The sequence below is a fragment of the Neltuma alba genome, unplaced genomic scaffold (assembly GCF_004799145.2).
Source record: "Neltuma alba isolate B1F8T4 unplaced genomic scaffold, ASM479914v2 tig00013669_pilon, whole genome shotgun sequence".
Lineage (NCBI taxonomy): Eukaryota > Viridiplantae > Streptophyta > Magnoliopsida > Fabales > Fabaceae > Neltuma > Neltuma alba.
The window spans coordinates 77,569-97,795 of record NW_021637838.1 but is presented as its reverse complement, the minus strand read 5'-3'; the positions used below and the strand labels follow the sequence as shown (position 1 = coordinate 97,795).

At 33.0% G+C, this 20,227-nt stretch overlaps 2 protein-coding genes across 2 annotated transcripts; both read right to left on the bottom strand.

Annotated features, from left to right (window-relative positions):
* Positions 1 to 5,750: 5,750 nt before the first annotated feature.
* Positions 5,751 to 8,981, bottom strand: LOC114738723 (putative calcium-transporting ATPase 13, plasma membrane-type). The gene has a single exon (XM_028926783.1). It carries the CDS (start codon positions 8,978 to 8,980, stop codon positions 5,906 to 5,908), a length of 3,075 nt encoding a protein of 1,024 aa, XP_028782616.1. The 5' UTR covers position 8,981; the 3' UTR covers positions 5,751 to 5,905.
* Positions 8,982 to 15,884: 6,903 nt separating this feature from the next.
* LOC114738722 (putative calcium-transporting ATPase 13, plasma membrane-type) lies at positions 15,885 to 19,481 on the bottom strand. Its single transcript, XM_028926782.1, has one exon. It carries the CDS (start codon positions 19,138 to 19,140, stop codon positions 16,036 to 16,038), a length of 3,105 nt encoding a protein of 1,034 aa, XP_028782615.1. The 5' UTR covers positions 19,141 to 19,481; the 3' UTR covers positions 15,885 to 16,035.
* Positions 19,482 to 20,227: the final 746 nt, after the last annotated feature.

Genomic DNA, 20,227 nt, shown 5'->3' with positions numbered 1-20,227 from the left:
AATTCATATTCTAAGACCTGATTTTAATAGCAATTTGTTAATTCAAGCATCTAGATTACAATTTTATAATTTTCAGGGTTTTTATGTGCGGTATATTTTGTTTTTCCACCATCTCTTCCTGTGTCCCCTTTCACTCCATCTTTTCAACAAAAACAAAAAAGCCACTCCATAGCAGTAGATTCTCATCTTTAATATAAGTGCTTTTAAGTCATTTAATAATAACAATATTAATACGAAAAATACAAATATTGAAATTTTACATGTTATAATAAATTATTTTAAATGATAATATTTATTGCAAGAAAAGATCATTTACTATTAAAATCAAACTAAAATATTCTATAAAATAAAAAAAATAAAAAAAAGCACAGATGACAAATGCTAGCTAGGCCCTATTTGTGTTAAACCCATTTAGATCCATTGAGCTAAACCCAAAGATATGGCATTGGCGATGATGATGCTTCTTTTGAAGCTTCTTGCTCTTCTTTATTTCAAGTTAGGTATGATTTAAGAAGTTAAAATTAAAATAATTAAAATTATTCTTATTCGATTACATGATAAAGATACCAACTTTCAAAGACTAAAAACTAAAATGATTGGTTGGGCTTAAGTGAAATAAGTTTGATTTAAATAAAATGTTAAGCTAAAATATCATAGATAGTTGAAAGAATTATGTCAAAAGAGTTTTTAATTTAAATTCGATAAATCTAAATTAGCTGTTAGTTTGGAATCCCAAATAGTTATTAAGAAAATTACATTCCTCAATATTGCAGTAGTTATTCAGAAAGGACTTTGAAATTACGTGTTCAGCTCGGCAAGTGAAGCACTTTACTAGGATATTCTGTGCGAATGCTCATACTGAATCTGTTTTTTTTTTTTTTAAAATACTCCTGATTTTAACATAAGACCTATTTAATTAAACTAAAAATTAGGTAAGTAAGTTAGTTAATTATAAGAAATATGACATGTTTTCTAAAACACCATAATCATCTTCCTTAATATCTCTCTCCTTTTTCTACTTGATTATAGCTGAAAGGAGTATTCATAGGGATAATTAGAAAAAAAAGATAAATATGAGAAATAAATCTTATATTTATAACCAAAATAACTCAATAATTAGGTCTTATCTTAAGGACTTGTGACAGTAGGCTTTTTTCTTGCTTTTGTTTTGTTTGTTTTTAGCTATTGCAACTTACTATCCTATTTATAAGGTATTTTAATGTATTTCATATAGATAAAAAAACTTTAAATTGCATTAATTTTTATAAAATATAGCAACTTTTTAATTTTACACCTATTTAATATATACCTATTTAAAAAAGTAACTATCTACAAAGTTTAAAAATAAAAAATAGTAATTTATATTAAAAATTTAATGAAGTGATTTATAAATAAAAACAAGAAAAATTTTCTCTCTTTACCTTATAAATAAGACTAGAAAAGCATGTGAGAGTGACTGTAGTTTTAATCAAAATAAAAGTCAAAATATATATTTAGTCTCCTAAGCTAAGGGTACATTAAATTTCAGTTTAATTTTAAGTTTATCAAGAGTGTTTTCACTTTTTTAATCTTAACATCATTAGTCTCATTTAATGAAAAATTTTGGCTTGATAAATTTAAATGGTAACTTTGCAATTAACTGTTGTCACAACATATTCTAAATTTTTTAATATAATATTTTTATGTTTAGTGCATGTTTTATTAGTATTTAATGGTAGAGCCACAATTTAAATGAGTTGAATCAGTATTTTTTATTAGATGAGATTAACATCGTCAAAATTAAGATCAAAATACACTTTATAAGTTTAAGAAAGTAGATTGAAACTTGATATAAATTTAAAAAACTAAACATATACTTTAGCTTAAGATAAATATTGACTCAGACACTAACGGTCTATAAAAGAATTGTCTTTTTGTATGCTTGGACATAATAACGTGAAATTTCATTCTCGAAAAATTACAAAGTTTGGTTATTTATTGTATGTTTTTCCTTGAATCATTTGGTCTTTTGGATGATAACTCCAAAGACTGAATGTTATTTTAAGAAAAATACTTACACGTAGAAAATTTGATTCAAGTTCCTGAATTAATAGACAAATAAAAATAAGCTTGTTGGATGTAAATATGCCAGCTGAGTGAGTAAAGTCACTTTCACATGCTTTTCGCTAAAAAAAAAAGTCACTTTCACACGTAATTTTTTTTTAAAAAAATTTCAATGGTTAAAGATCTTGAAACGTGTGTGTGTATATATATATTTTTGCAAATTTGAGGAACTTTTATTTTATTAATTTTCAAAGATATGGTTGGTTGTCATTCACCCCATTTTCATACACTTTTTCGGGGGACAAATCGGGAATGAGCAGAAAATAAAGAAAAAGAATTCTACCAATGAAAATGAAAGAAAAGAAGTAACATTTGTTATGTAAAGAATAAGAAGTTGGAGGGGCAAGTTTCTGTTTGATTGGCTGAAAATATTGAGTTCATGCGAAGGCAAAAAAAGAGTAAATTGTTGTGATACTATAGAATAAAGATAATAAAATAAATAGTAACAGTAAAATATAAATAAAATAAGGGTTAATATAATAGTTGATTCTTCTAATTTTGATTCATTTTGGTATTAGTCCTTAAAACTTTCAGACTTTTAAGGGGTGTTTGGCAATTGGCCAAAACCATAGTTTGGTCAAAAATTTGCTAAACAAGAAGAAAAATCAACAAAACAGTTTTGGGCTCAAAACCATAGTTTCAGAAAAAATGAATTCATTATGCTTCTGGCTCATATTAAAGAATATGATTGTGCCTATCAAAATAGATCCTAATGGTAATATAACTTTAATACCCCTCAATTATTTTTTTATAAATATATTTAATCTTATGTTTTATAAATATATACACATATTATTTATTTATTAATTACATTATCTTATATATTATTATTATATTGGTAAAAAATATATTATTAAAAATTTTATTCTTCAAATTAAAATATATTATAAAATTATCTTTTATGTAATTATCATATTAACTTATACCTTTATTAGTAATTTGTATATATAAAAAGTGCTTCTGATAACAACTATCCAAACGCTCTCATTTTATCAGAATTACTTTTTAACAAAATCTATTTTTCATAAAATCTATCCTCCAAATCATAATTTGGTTTTATTCAAACACCTTGTTAGTCTGCTAGCAAACGTTAGTCCCTGATTTTTTCAAAAAAAAAGGCTATTAAGTTTTGCTGACATGTCATAAATGGTGTTAGCTTGGATCACGTGACTTGGGACTTAACAACATGACCTACGCACGGCATGATGAGCTGACATGGACATATAGTTAAAGGGACAATTTAAAAAAAAAAGAAAAAAAAGAAAAGAGCTCCTTCATGTTACGACCATCGTGATCACTGGCATGGCCGAATGAGTAGTTCTCATGGGCGGAGCCATCCCGGCGGTGCTGACATTCTATTGGCGAATGAAGATGCCGGAGACAGGTCGTTACACTGCTCACATAGATGGAAACACAAAGCAAGTGGCTACGGATATGGCCAGAGTTTTGGACATTGAAATCCAAGCCGAGCAAGAAAGGTTGAGTCAGAAGAAATATACTGGTGTAGAATTTTTAATCTAATTTATTGATGATTTCTTTGTTGAAGATTTTTTGCAATGACAACAGAACATAGACATCAAATATATTCGTTTGTTGATGGTCATACTAGGAGAAACTTGTCATTGGTGGTCACAAGAAATTCATGAACAAAAATAATTGAGTCAATAAAGTTGTAAGATTACCAAAAAAAGAAGTTAATTTTAGAAAAATCGTTCCACAAAATTTGCACTTAACATATTTAATCTATGCACTTGGTGGAGAAGTCATAAAGCTTGGTATTAGATTCTTAACTTATTGCTTTCTAGTTTCCTCAGTAAAAGCATGGTGTTTACCTCTGTTTTTTGTTAAAAGAACAGAGGTAAACAGAGTATTCTTGGACATTAGTTAATATGCCTTAATATGTTTCCCTCTTCTTGTTTTTGAATGTGATTCTGCGTGCTCTATCATGTTGTCTTCTTGCATATTCTTTCATAAGCATGGGAACACATTTTTTCACTGTACCCTATTCTTTGCAAATACTAGTGAGTTGTGTAAATTTCTGGGTACAAGTTCTTCACTCGGCGGCCGCCGGCAAGCCCACTGCTTTGTTGACGTCTGGCGATGGCCACATCACTCTTCGTGTTGACGTGGGTCCTCCTCCTCTAACCTAGCCCCTTCCTCTTTTCTTAGTCAGTCTTCAGCGTCATTTTTTAGGTCTTTCTTTCAAATTTGTCATGTTTGTGCGACCAAGGCTCGTTTTTTATTATTATTTTTCCTTTAACTATGTGTCCAAGTCAGCTTGTCATTCCGCGTAATGAGATCATCAAAACCCACCTTATCGGCTCATCCGAACTGACACCGTTTCTACCATTTCAGCAAAACCTATCAGTTAGGGATTAATGTTGTTTAGATTAAATTCTAAGAACCAAAATCATAAATTTAAAATTTTAAGAATCAATATCAAAATGAGTTTAAATTTGAACGACTTAAAATTATATTAATAAAATTGTATAACAAAAAATAAAATAAATTTATTTAGGACCAAAAATTTTATTTTTTATTCAACATTTTTCAACTTGCCTGCCTTATTAAGATAGTAGAAAACTACAAGTTTTGCTAGGTAAGTTTGAAAAAAAAAGAAAAAGGAACAAATTCCTCTATAACATTACTTTAAACATGTCACTATTTTTAAGGGGTTAGTGAGTATAATACTAGCCCCGTATTTAATATAAAAAGCAATTTAATGGATTAGTGAGCATTGTAATCGTACATAATTCTAATTAATATACATGATTAGTGAGAATATTTTGAAAAAAATAAAACCTATTTATTACAAATAATAAATTTAACCAATTTTCTTAATCTATTTAAATAAGTCAACTAGCGAGGTCTCGAATTCGAGCCTTAACGTATGCAGAAATTTCCATTGGGAGACTCACCCACCACAGCCAGGTGCGCAATGCAGGTCGGATCCAGATGTAATCGGAGCAAAGCTCCGGTGAACTAGATGGCCAACCAAAAAAAAATAAATAAGTCAACTAGCTCTTATATTAAGGATGAGAATTATTTTTTTTTGTTGATGAATCAACAAAATAGGCTTTTTTAAGCTAAAAAAATATACTTTTGGATTTTTCCTAGTTTGAAACTAAATTAATCGAAACCATCGTTATGATTATCACTTTCATTCGAATTTATTCTCATTTGAGGGAAGACCCAAAAGGGTATTCATTAGTCAAAGATTTAATCTCTCTTCCCCACGAAAAAGCGTATTCATTACTCAAAGATTTAATCTCTCTTCCCCACGAAAAGCATAGTCTTTTCAGGAAATCAAAACAGCCTAATTAATAAGGTCCCTTGATAGAATGTTGCCTTTTGGCAATGCTTCATGACTTGGGGCACACGCAAAACCCAACTCTCTTATATATGACGAACTTTATTTGAAAACCTTGGAAGCAGGATTTCACAATTTTGGAAGCATATATTATCTTCAAAACTTTGATATTTAGAGTTTATTTGGGCAAAAAAAAAAAAACAAGCAAAGCATACAACATTTTGCTATAGAGTTCATCTAATGAATATATAGTTTCATGTGAAAACTTGACAGCAGCGAACAAAAAGCCACGCTAGAAGAAATAATAATAATATTATAAAACACATCAGCCTCTCAAACTCAAGCAAACAATGCACTTAATAAACAATGAAGGGGTTTCTTGACAAGGTAGAAAACTCAAAAAGAAAAAAATGAAAAGAGAAAAAGAAAAGAAAAAGGTTATAAACAACAAATATGAGACCCCATCAAATTATAATATCCCCAGTCAAGTATTCATTGCTTCTTCATGTTCAGGAAACTAAGCAGTGGTCTCTTTGGAACGGGAATGAACTTGACAACCCAACCAATAGGCCAAGAAATAGCTGCAATTAGAATGCATGCACCCCATTGCCCCCAATCCAATCTCTTAGTATCTGCAAATTTCTTTAGAAACTCCACCATCAACACCTGAAGCACAATGGTTATCCCTATGATTCCCAGAAACAATCTGTTCTTGTGAATCCCTTGGAACACATTCTTCTTCTCCAACTTCCTTGCATTAAACTCATTGAACACTTGGCATAACACAAATGAGTTGAAAATCAAAGTGTCATTTACCCTTGAACTCACCCCAAATATGGCCTCACCCTTGAACTGTAAGGTCAATAGAATTGTGAGCTGGTATAAAGCTTGGGCTAAGAGATTTCTCCACATGATGTTGGTGATGAGAGGCTCAGTTCTACCCACTGGGGGTTTGTCCAATAAATCCCTTGTAGGCTTCTCTGTTGCTAAAGCGAGAGCACCCAACGTATCCATTATTAGGTTCACCCACAATAGCTGGACTGCAGTTAATGGCACTTCTCCTGCTGATACTGTAGCCACAAAGTTAATTGCAAGAGCTGCAACATTTACTGTAAGCTGAAATTGAATGAACTTTTGGATGTTGTTATAAACACATCTTCCCCATTTAAGAACTGTGGCAATTGAGGCGAAATTATCATCCAAGATAACAATGTCAGAGCTTTCCTTTGCAACTTCAGTGCCTTGAATCCCCATGGAAAGTCCTATATCAGCTTCCTTTAATGCCGGAGCATCATTGGTGCCATCTCCTGTGACTGCAACCACATGGCCTTTCTGTTTGAGGCATTGAACCATAAGGAGCTTGTCAAAGGGAGAGGATCTCGCCATCACACAAATTTTCTCCACTCTATTGAGTCTTTCCTCAATGGACAAGTTTCGAAACACCTCACCTTCGATGACTGCTTCTGATGTGTCTTGATTAGGCTGGAGGATGCCACATTCTGTGGCTATGGCTTTGGCTGTGAAAACATTGTCTCCTGTGATCATTTTGACACTGACTCCAGCTTGTTGGCAATCGTTTACGGCCTTCTTGACACCTAGACGACATGGATCCTTAATACCAACAAGTCCTAAGAGGGTGAGCCCTTCTTTTCTTACCTTTTTGCTTCCTGCATCATCTTCTTTAGCTACTTCTGTATGTGCAAAAGCAATACACCTAAGACTGCTAGCTGCCATTCCTTGAATGATGTGCTCAAACACCAACTTTTTGTCGTCATCAAGATCCTTTATATTGCCAGAAGCATCATCGTAGTACTTTGAACACAGCCTCAGCACCATCTCTGCTGCTCCTTTCCAATGCACATGGATTTTGTTGTTTCCTTTCCTTTTAATCGAAACCCCACTTCTTTTCTTTTTTGAATTGAAGGCTTCCACATGAAGGATGGTAGAACTTTGTGTCAATTCGTCCATGTTCATGCCCAAATCAAGAACAGCCCATGAAAGAATGGCCTTTTCCGTTGGACTACCTGAAAATTCATATTCAGAATTTTTTGTTTTAGACTTGTAAACACTACCTGTGGTGTTAAGGGCAACCCCTTCTTTGATTAGTTGTAGGACATCCGAATGAACTGATGATTGATGAGGTTCCTCTTCCACAGGTTGTTGTCCAAGCCAGAACTTCGTCACTTTCATCTCATTAAGCGTGAGTGTGCCAGTCTTATCAGTACAAATGGTTGTGGCTGACCCCATTGTCTCGCAGGCAGAGAGCTTCCTCACCATAGCCATATCAGCCATCATCTTCTTCATGGAATAAGCAAGCGTCAATGTCACAGCCAAAGGAAGCCCTTCTGGAATCGCGACCACGACAATAGTAACAGCAGCGGCGACAATTCCCACAACTCCATTCATTATGTCATCAAACTTAGTGCTGCTTCCCTTGAACTCCTTATTCCCATGCTCATCAGTTGTGTTGCCTGTGAAGTAGCGAACCAACATAACAACAAGAACAAGAAGAGCCACTGCCAAGCCAACCTTGCCAATAGCAGAAGTAAGCTTATTGAGGCGTTCTTGCAGAGGAGTTTCTTCATTGTTGTCTCTGCTTATGGAACCCATCATTTGACCCCATGTTGTGTTCGTACCAACGGAAGTGACGAGCATCTTGGCAAAACCGTCAGCCACCTTAGTCCCAGAAAACAAAAATGGGTTTTTGTCGCCGTTAATCTCTACGTGGTCGCTCTCACCTGTCATGCTAGACTCATCAACTTGCAGAGAATGGCCTTCCAGGAACAAGCCATCAGCAGGAACTTGGTCTCCGATCTTCAGCCAAACGACATCACCCACCACGATGTCGTATATGGAAACTTGTTGCCGGCGACCACTTCGTACAACATCTACTAGGATGTTATTGCTAACCTGGGACAGCTTGTCGAACTGTCTGCTCTGTCTGAAGTTACTGATGGAAGATACAGCAATGACGAGATAAACAGCAATGAAGATGCTTCCACCTTCGTACCAGCCTTCTTTAATTCCATTCTCTTTGATGCCGAAGCCAAGAGACAGAGCAGCACAAACCAAGAGAATGAGAATGGTGGGGTCCTTGAAGCCTTCAATCACAAAATGAAAGAAACCTCTCGTAGGTGGTTTGGGATAGGTGTTAGAACCAAAGGCGTCGCGCCGTCGCTTGACGTCATTAGGATCATCATCATCACCACCTGGGACTCCATGATCTATGTCGGCTTTCAGAGCAGAGACCACGCCGTGAACCCCACCAAGATTTTGCAGGGTCTCTTCATTTTTCTCCTTCACGAGACTGGTGAGAGTTGTTTGGCTAACACTGAAGGAATGATCTGTATCTAAATCGATAACAGTGTAGGAGGAAGATGGTGATAACTTAGACCTATTGTTGCTCTTGGTGAGAGGCACTGTGGATTCGAAGTGAGACAAGAGGGCTCTGGAACAATAAATTGTAACAAAAGCAGAATGCCATTTTTTGTTCGGTTTGCTAAGATTGTGAGGGACATTGAATAGCGTCTGTATACGCTCCAAATTGGTGACGAAGGGCATAGACATGTTTGCTTTGAAAGCAAGAAACTCAGAATATGAAATATATATATATATATATATATATATATAGATATGAATGAAGGATTATGAAGATTGTGAACACGCAGTGAGCTAAAGAACGGAAAGCTTAAGAAGACATATCAAAACTGCCTGAGCGATGGATTCGAGAGTATGGAGTTTCTGTGACTGAAGAATATATATATATATATATATATATATGGAGAGAGAGAGGAAGAGGGAAAGGGAGAGGGGAATGCGTAGGCGGAGGACCAGAGGAAAGGAAAGAGGTTTCTATGGAAACCAGACGCATGGGACGCGGAAACTTACTCAGTTCATTGGGCATTTCCTTTTCAATTTGACGAGAAAAAGCTGGAGGGTTCGCTGAAATGGGCTTTTTTATATAGTATAATGATGCTTGGGAGTTGGGATCCAGTTGACTTCAAGCCCAAGTAAACGAGTAGGGAATAAAAATTATTAGTATTTATTATCCAACTTTTCCTAATTGTGATTATTACCTAATTCTAGTTCACTAATGATTCTTCAGGTCTAAATTAATTGTGTGATTAATGATTTATATGTAAAATAATTAATGGACGAAAATAGTCCATTGAAATCTGGAAACAAAAAAACTAAATACAACACGGTCATAACGATTTATGTTTAAAAATATATCCAAACATCCACCATCCATTTTCACCTTGCACGTTTCCGTAAATAAAATGAAAGTTTAACTTGTATTTTGATGACATACTCGTTAAATTACTGTACGCGTTGTGTGATATATGCTCATTGATTTTAAATTTACAAGCTTTTTCCCCACCACCTAACATGTATTTAGTATTTATTAACTCCAGATTTTAATATAATAGCTCCTTTGACTTTTATTTTGGTCCTAAATATAAAACTCTAATTTACTTTATCTTTCATATTTATCTATTTTTTAAGATAGTCTTTGTAATAATGATAGTTTTAATTTATGCATTTCATGCTTTAACACGTGCGTTGTCAAAAAAGGCAAAAAAGAGAATTAGAACCGCGCACTAAGACGCATTGAAGATTCATAGAAATGAGAGTATTACTTGAGAACAATGGTTTTGTATCGGCGAAGTGTAGTTTTAATTCTTTAATTTTATCATGATTTTATTTTTAGTTTCTTAATTTTAAGGGCGAGCAAATTATTTATATTTTGTTTTTCTAATATTTCTTACTGTATCCCCTTCCCATCTTCTCCAAAAAAAAAAAAAATCCCACTTCATAGTGGTGGAGTCTCATCTGTGTTAGTTTAAGTGATGTTAGTCACATTGAACTCTTGAATATAAGTGTTTGAAAGTGGTTTAATCCTAACAATATTAATACAAAAAATACAAACATTAAAATTTTAAATGTTAATAAAATATTTTTAATTACTAATATATTATGTTTAATTTTTAAATGATAATATTTATTGCAAAAAATATCATTTACTAACAGTCAGAAGATTCTAATCAGACTAAAATATTCTATAAAATTAACAACAACAAAAATGCACAGATGACAAATGCTAGCGAGTGTCTATCTGTGCTAAACCCATTTAGATCCAATGAGCCAAACCCAAACGCATGGCATCGGCGATGATGATGCTTCTTTTACAGATTCTTGTTCTTTTCTATATTTCATGCTAGGTATGATTTAAGAAAATAAAAATTAAAATAACTAAAATTATTCTTATTCAGTCATATGATAAAGATACCAACTTTCAGAAGACAACTAAAAGGATTGGTTGGGTTTAAGTGACATGAGTGTAATATTAAATCAAATGGTAAGTTATAATATCATAGATAGTTGAACGAATTATGTTAAAGAGTTATTTTTATTTAAATTCGATAATGTTTAAATCTAAATCAGCTGTTAGTTTTTTTAAACCAGTAAATTAGCTGTTAGTTTGAAATCCCAAATAGTTATTAAGAAAATTACATTCCTCAATATTGCAGTAGTTAATCAGAAAGGACTTTGAAATTACGTGTTAAGTTTTGTAAGTGATTACACATAGCTTTACTAGAATTTTGTGTGCGAAAGCTCATATTGAATCTTGGAAAAATTCCAAAAAAAGTCCTTGGAATATAGGAAATTCTAGGTTGGGTCCTGGAATTTCGAAAATGACAGAAAGGGTCAGTAACTCAATGTGTCATTTGTAAAATCAAGAAGAATTGACAACTTTACCCTCATTTGTATTCATTCACTACAATGATTTAAGGAATCACTATAAGGATTTAGGCGTTACCTAGATTCGTGTAGCGAATAACTACTCACTTTTTCATAGTCAGGTGTCTTGTTATTAATTACAACTAATTTTGTAATCACTAAAACAATGTAAGCATTACCTAAATTCGTGTAGAGAATAACTACTCACTTTTTCATAGTCAAGTACCTTATTCTTAACTACAACTAATCTTGTAATCACTAGAACAATGTAAGCATTACCTAGATTTGTTTAGAGAATAACTATTCACTTTTGCTTAGCCAGGGGTAAAATCGTCAATTCGTCTTAATTTCACAAATAACAGATTGGGTTAATGACCATTTTTGTCATTTTCGAAATTTCAGGACCCAATATGGAATTTCCTATATTCCAAGGGCTTTTTCTAGATTTTTCCCTTGAATCTTTGATTTTATTTTATTTTTTAAATTTTGTGCAGCACACAAGAGTGACTGTAGTTTTAATCAAAGTGAAGGTTAAAACATATGTTTGGTCTTTAAAGTTACATTAAATTTCAGTTTAATTTTGAGTTTATTAAGTGTGTTTTTACTTCTTTAATCTTCACATCATTAGCTAGCCTCATTTAATGAAAAATTTTGACTTGATAAATTTAAATGGTGACAATGCAATTAATTGTTGTCATAACATATTTTAAATTTTAAGTTTTTAATATAATATTTTATATTTATTGCATGTTTTCCCTTGAATGTTTTGGTCTTTTGAATAATAACTCCAAAGAGTGAATCTTATTTTAAGAAAAATACTTACATGGCATTCAGAAAATTTGATTCAAGTTCCTTAATTAATTGTCAAATATATATAATAAGATTGTTGGGTGTGTAAATATGCCAACGGAGTGAGTAAAGTCATTTTCAAATATTTTTTTTTTAATTTCAACGGTTAAAGATTTTAAAACACACACAGATATATATATATATATATATATATATATTGCAAATTTGAGGAAGTTTCTTGTCGTTAATTTCAAACAAAGAGCCCGGTTGGTTGTCATTCACCCCATTTATATCCGCCTTTTTCGGTTTACACATTATAAATGAGCACAAAATAAAGAAAAAGAATTCTACCAAATCAAAATGACAGAAAATAGGTAACATTTGGTCTGTAAAGAATAAAAAGTTTGAGGGGTAAGTTTCTGTTTGATTGGTTGAAAATACTGAGTTCATGCGAAGAAAAAGAAGACGAAATTTTTTTGATACCCATAGAATAAAGATAATAAAATAGATACTCACAGTGAAATATAAATAGAATAATAATATAGATAATTTTAATCTTATAACAAAAAATAAAATAAATTTATTTAGTACAAAAAATTTTATTTTTTATTTAACATTTTTTAACTTGCCCATCTTATTAATGGGGTGTTTGGTAAGATGAAAAATTGCTTTTTAGAAGTTTTGATATTCCAAACATGTCTTGGGCAATGTGAAACAAGAGTTAGATGATTGTTTTGATATTCATGTTTGTTTTGATTATCTTTTCCTTCAATATCGAGCTTTTACAGCAAAAGCATGATATATCGGATGTTTGAAAGCACTCAAAAATACTTCTTAGAAGTATTTTTTTCACAAAACAAGACAAATTCCTTTACACATTTATTTCGTATACCATAAAAATATTTTTAAAACCATGATTTTATTTTTACCCAAACACCGTCATAGTCAAAGGCCAAAAACTTGAGCTTTTCAGGTTTTGAGGTGGAGAGAAAAAAATAAATGAGGTTGAAAACAAAAAGAAAGGTATTTAAGTGGATTATATCTTGATCCAATATTTTGATTGTCTTTTAGTAATAATTTAATGTTTATAAACACATTCTAAGAAGAAAAAAATTAACCTAACAAAATTTAACAACTTTACATGAAAAATATTTAGGTCAAGTTCTTCACATCTATTTTGTCAAACTCTTAGTGGACATGTGTTCCAAAATCCTCTATAACATCACTTTAACCATGTCACTATTTTTAAGGGATTAGTGAGTGCAATACTTTTTTTTTTAATTAATTAACAAAATCAGCCTTTTTTAGCTGAAAAAAATATACTTTTGAAATTTTCTTTAGTTTGAAAACTTAATTAGCCGAAACTACCGTTATGATTATCACTTTCATTCGAATTTATCCTCATTTTAGGGAAGACCTCAAACTCAAAGGGTATTCAAATTGCTTTTTCGGCCGGAACCTCAAAAGGGTATTCATTATTCAAAGATTTCATACCTCTTCCCCACGAAAAGCATAATCTTTTCAGGAAATCAAAACAACCTAATTAATAAGGTCCCTTAATAAAATATGCCATATTTATTATTATTACCTAACTTATTCATCTTTTTTTATCTAATCATAATAGTTAAATATATTTTATATTAAAAATTGGAGGAATAGCTTGGAATCCCAAATAGTTAAGAAAATTACATCCCTCAATATTGCAGTAGTTAATCAGAAAGGACTTCGAAATTACGTGTTAAGTTTGGTAAGCGATTACACATAGCTTTACGAGAATATTGTGTGCGAGTGCTCATATTGAATCTTTGATTTTATTATTTTTAGAAAAAATAATTCTTTTAATCATTTTACCGCATATCAAAATAGTGCGTCAAGAATTAAAAAAAAAAAACAAAAATCGTACTAATCATGAGCTATTGCAACTTGTTTTTGGAATTTTGTGCAGCAAACAAGAGTGACTGTAGTTTTAATCAAAGTGAAGGTTAAAATATATGTTTAATCTTAAGTATATCTGTTTAATTCAAATATAAATGTTTAGTCTTCTAAACCAAGGTTACATTGAATTTTAGTTTAATCTCAAGTATATCAAGTGTTTTTTTTTAAATAAATTTTCTTAGTCTTAATATAGTAAGTATCACTTAATGAAAAATTTTGACTTGCTAAATTTAAATGATAACTTTGCAATTATCTGGTGCTCTAAATTTTATTTTTAATATAATATTTTCATATTTAGTCCACGTTTTGTTAGTATTTAAATTTGATTTGAATTTAAAAAATTAAACGCACATTTTAGCTTAAAATAAAATAATAGATATTGACTTAGAAATTGATCATCTATAAAAGAATTGTTCTTTATATACTTGGACATAACAATTTGTGTGTGTCATATAATTTTCATAATATGAAATTTCATTATCAAAAAATTAAAAAATTTCACTATTTATTGTATGTTTTTCCTTGAATGTTTTGGTCTTTTGGATGATAACTCCAAAGATCGAACCTTATTTTAAGAAACATACTTACACGGCATTTAGAAAATTTGATTCAAGGTCCTTAATTAGTTGTCAAATAAAAATAAGTTTGAAACATATATATATATATATATATAAACATATATATTGCAAGTTTCTGTTTGATTGGTTGAAAATACTGAGTTCTTGCAAAGAAGTTCACGAAATTTTTTTGATACCCATAGAATAAAGATAATAAAATAGATACTAACAGTAAAGTATAAATAAAATAATAATATAGGTAATTTTAATTGTCTAAAAAATAAATTAATTTAGTTAAAAAATTTATTTTTTATTCAACATTTTTCAACCTGCCAATCCTAGTTTAAAAAACTACAAGTTTTGCTAACATCACTTTATTTTTTTGGGTGATATGCTGACATCACTTTAAACATGCCACTATTTTTAAGGAATTAGTGAGAATGATACTATCTCCGGTACTTAATGAACCTAGTAATTATACATATCAAAAGTTTTATCAAATAATAATTTTAATTAATACATATGATTAGCGAGGGTGTTTTACGAAAAATAATATATATTTATTACAGATAACTAACTTAAATAATTTTCTTAATGTACACAAATTAATCAAATAGTTCTTATATTAAAAATTAGATATAATACTATTTTGTTGATTAATTAACAAAATGGGCTCTTTTTTCAGCTGAAAAGAAATATACTTTTGGATTTTTCTTTAGTTTGAAAACCAAATTAGCCAAAACTACCCTTATGATTATCAATTTCAGTCGAATTTATTCTCCTATAAGGGAAGACCTCGAAGGCTATTCCTTATTTATTTATTTATTTATTTTGGCCAGAACCTGAAAAGGGTATTCATTATTCAAAGATTTCATATCCCTTCCCCACGAAAAGCATAATCTTTTCAGGAAATCAAAACAACCAAATTAATAAGGTCCCTTAATAAAATGTCACCTTTTGACCAAGCCTCCTGCCTTAGCGTACACACAAAACCCAACTCTCTTACATATGACGGCGTTTATTTGAAAACTTTGGAAGCAGGATTTCATAATCTTGGAAGCATATATTATCTTCAAAATTTGATATGTAGAGTTTATTTAAAAAAAACTATAGCAAAGCTTAAAACATTTTGCTATAGAGTTCATCTAATGAATAGTTTCATGTAATGAATGGTTATTTGAAAAGAATGTTATTTGCATCATGCGGAAGCTGAATGCCATGATATTATTACCTCATTGTACTGTACCTCAGTTACATAAGAAAATGCCTATATATACAGTATAAATGAAGAAAATAACTACAAATTAAACAACACAGGGAAAAGAAGCTGAATCTACGTTTTTCTCTTTTTCTTCTTCTTTTTTAGCAACACGTATTAAAAGAATAAAGACGATGCGAGAGCAAAATATACATAAAGGACATAGTTGTAATTGACTAACATATAAATCTGCTTATTAACGTCAAATGCTTATTATATTACAATAATCGAAATAATAGAAAAAGAAAAATAAGCAATGAATATTTTCTTTACAATGAATCAAATGTCAAAACTTGAAAACGCAAATCCAAGAGACCTGATCCCATCACTACACCACATAATCATCTACTAGAAAGTATCAATTGCTTCTTCAGGTTCAGGAAACTAAGCAATGGTCTCTCTGGGACAGGAATGAACTTGACGAGCCAACCAATAGGCCAAGAAATAGCTGCAATTATAATGCATGCACCCCACTGCCCCCAATTCAATCTCTCAGTGTCTGCAAATTTCTTTAGAAACTCCACCATCAACACCTGAAGCACAATGGTCATCCCTATGATCCCCAGAAACAACCTGCTCTTGTGAATCCCTTGAAACACATTCTTCTTCTCCAACTTCCTTGCGTTAAACTCATTGAACACTTGGCATAACACAAATGTGTTGAAAATCAAAGTGTCATTTACCTTTGAACTCACCCCAAATATGGCCTCACCCTTGAACTGTAACGTCAATAGAATTGTGATCTGGTATAAAGCTTGGGCTAAGAGATTTCTCCACATGATGTTGGTGATGAGAGGCTCAGTTCTACCCACTGGGGGTTTGTCCAATAACTCCCTCGTAGGCTTCTCTGTTGCTAAAGCAAGAGCACCCAAAGTGTCCATTATTAGGTTCACCCACAATAGCTGGACTGCGGTTAATGGCACTTCTCCTGCTGATACTGCAGCCACAAAGTTAATTGCAAGAGCTGCAACATTTACCGTAAGCTGAAATTGAATGAACTTTTGGATGTTGTTATAAACACATCTTCCCCATTTAAGAACTGTGGCAACTGAGGTGAAATTATCATCCAAGATAACAATGTCTGAGCTTTCCTTCGCAACTTCAGTTCCTTGAATCCCCATAGAAAGTCCTATATCTGCTTCCTTTAATGCCGGACCATCATTGGTGCCATCTCCTGTTACGGCAACTACGTGACCTTTCTGTTTGAGGCATTGAACCATAAGGAGCTTGTCAAAGGGAGAGGATCTTGCCATGACACAAATTTTCTCCACTTTGTTTAGTCTTTCCTCGAGAGACAAGCTTCGAAATACCTCACCTTCAATGACCGCTTCAGATGTGTCTTGATTAGGCTGGAGGATGCCGCATTCTATGGCTATGGCTTTGGCTGTGAAAATATTGTCTCCTGTGATCATTTTGACAGTCACTCCAGCTTGTTGGCAATTGTTTACAGCGTTCTTGACTCCTGGACGACATGGATCCTTAATACCAACAAGTCCTAAGAGGGTGAGCCCTTCTTCTCTTATATCTTTGATTCCTCCATCATCTTCTTCAACTTCTTCTGTATGTGCAAAAGCAATACACCTAAGGCTGCTAGCCGCCATCCCTTGAATGATTTGCTCAAACACTAACTTTTTGTCATCGTCAAGATCTTTCATATTGCCAGAAGCATCGTAGTACTTTGAACACAACCTGAGCACCATCTCAGCTGCTCCTTTCCAATGTGCATGGATTTTGTTGTCTACCTTCCTTTTAATCAATACCCCACTCCTCTTCTTCTTTGAATTGAAGGCCTCCACATGAAGGATGGTAAAACTTTGCGTCAATTCCTCCATGTTCATGCCCAAATCAAGTACAGCCCATGAAAGAATGGCCTTTTCTGTTGGACTACCTGAAAATTCGTATTCAGAATTTTTTGTTTTAGACTTGTAAACACTACCTGTGGTGTTAAGGGCAACCCCTTCTTTGATTAGTTGTAGGACATCTGAATGAACTGATGATTGATGAGGTTCCTCTTCCATAGGTTGCTGTCCAAGCCAGAACTTCGTCACTTTCATCTCATTAAGCGTGAGTGTGCCAGTCTTATCAGTACAAATGGTTGTGGCTGATCCCATTGTCTCGCAGGCAGAGAGCTTCCTCACCATAGCCATATCAGCCATCATCTTCTTCATGGAATAAGCAAGCGTCAATGTCACAGCCAAAGGAAGCCCCTCTGGAATCGCGACCACGACAATAGTAACAGCAGCAGCAACGATTCCCACAACTCCATTCATTATGTCATTAAACTTAGTGCTGCTTCCCTTGAACTCCTTATTCCCATTCTCATCAGTGGTGTTCCCTGTGAAGTAGCGAACTAACATAACAACAAGAACAAGAAAAGCCACTGCCAAACCAACCTTGCCAATGGCAGAAGTAAGCTTATTGAGGCGTTCCTGCAGAGGAGTTTCTTCATTATTGTCTCTGCTTATGGAACCCATCATTTGACCCCATGTTGTGTTCGTGCCAACGGAAGTGACGAGCATTTTGGCAAACCCGTCAGCCACCTTAGTCCCGGAAAACAAAAATGGATTTTTGTCACTGTTAATCTCTATGTGGTCGCTCTCACCTGTCATGCTAGACTCATCAACTTGCAAAGAATGACCTTCCAAAAATAAGCCATCAGCAGGAACTTGGTCTCCAATCTTCAGCCACACGACATCACCCGCCACGATGTCGTATATGGAAACTTGTTGCCGGCGACCACTTCGTACAACATCTACATGGATGTTATTGCTAACTTGGGACAGCTTGTCGAATTGTCTGCTCTGTCTGAAATTACTGATGGAAGATACAGCAATGACTAGAAAAACAGCAACAAAGATGCTTCCACCTTCGTACCAGCCTTCTTTGATTCCATTCTCTTTGATGCCGAAGCCAAGAGACAGAGCAGCACAAACCAAGAGAATGAGAATGGTAGGGTCCTTGAAGCCTTCAATCACAAAATGAAAGAAACCTCTTGTAGGTGGTTTGGGATAGGTGTTAGAACCAAACGCGTCGCGCCGTCGCATGACATCACTGGGATCATCATCATCATCACCGCCTTTGACTCCATTTTCAATGTCGGTTTTTAGAGCAGAGACCACGCCATGCACCCCACCAAGATTTTGCAGGGTCTCTTCATTTTTCTCCTTCACCAGATTGGTGAGTTTGGTTTGGCTAACAGCGAAGAAGGAATGATCTGTGTCTAAATCGATGACAGTGTAGGAGGAAGAAGGTGACAGCTTAGGCTTTCTCTTCTTGATGGCGGTGGTGGAGGAAAGCAAAGTGGATTTGAAGTGAGACAAGAGAGCTCTGTAACAATATATACTAAGAAATGCAGAGCGCCATTTTTTGTTGGGTTTGCTAAGATTATTTGGGGCAAGCAGAAGTGTCTGTATTGTCACCAAATCTGGCAAAAATGCCATCGACATGTTTGCTTTGGTAGGTAGAAACCGAGAAACTTGAACGGGGACTGAGCTATTATAAGGCTACCTGGAAGCTTGACAATAATATATATATATATATATATATATTTGCAAGCCTATGATATATATCTATATATCAATGAAATATAGGAATGCAAAGTATAAAGTTTCTGAAACTGAAGAATGAATATATAGCAGCTCGGTGGATATGCAGAGAGCTGAGAATCTTAAAGGCTTAATAGTGTGTCTCTGTATATATATCTATAAGACCATATATATGGATGCTATATAAGTATATATGAAATATATGTGAACAAAACAATTAGAATTATGTGTATCTATAAAACTGTATATATATGAAATATGAAGCCAAGAGAGTATGACGACCTGAAGAATAGAAGGAGAGATCGCAGAGAATTTGAAATGCCGAGTAAGCTGAAGAAGTGAAAGCTTAATAGAGGGTGTGGATATATATGCAATGGGATGATGATATGCATTTATATATAGGCAATATGTTCCGCGGAGGTGAAGTCACGTCGAAATGAAGGAATTCATTGCAAAGCTTTTGGGGCAAATAAATACTAGCTCCGATAATCAATATAAGAGCTAGTTGACTAATTTGACAGATTAAAAAAATTAATTAAGTTAGTTATTTATAATAAATATGTACTACCTCCGGTCCTTAATATAAGACCCCGTTTGACTTTTTGTTTGGTCCTAATTATAAGACCCCAATCCATTTTGTCTCTCATATTTATGCATTTTTTTCCAAGATAGTTCTTTTAATAATGATAGTTCTAGCCAATACATTTAATTAGCAAGGATATTTTGGGAATGATAACACTTATTTATTACAAATAACTAACTTAACTTACTTCCTCAATCTCCCCAAACAAGTCAACTGGGTCTTATAATTAGGACCAGAGGTAGTATTGTCTTTCTTAAAATATCGTTACTATTAGTTAAAACCACCATTACTACAAGGACTGTCTTTAAAAAAATGAATAAACATGAGAGATGAAGTGAACTAAAGATTTATATTTCAGATTAAATTAAAAGTCAAATTAATTTTTATATCAAATACTCCTCCGGT

Bases quoted from the DNA above. Each gene is read 5' to 3' on its own strand.
- LOC114738723 (XM_028926783.1), bottom strand. From the start codon at position 8,980: ATGTCTATGCCCTTCGTCACCAATTTGGAGCGTATACAGACGCTATTC.
- LOC114738722 (XM_028926782.1), bottom strand. From the start codon at position 19,140: ATGTCGATGGCATTTTTGCCAGATTTGGTGACAATACAGACACTTCTG.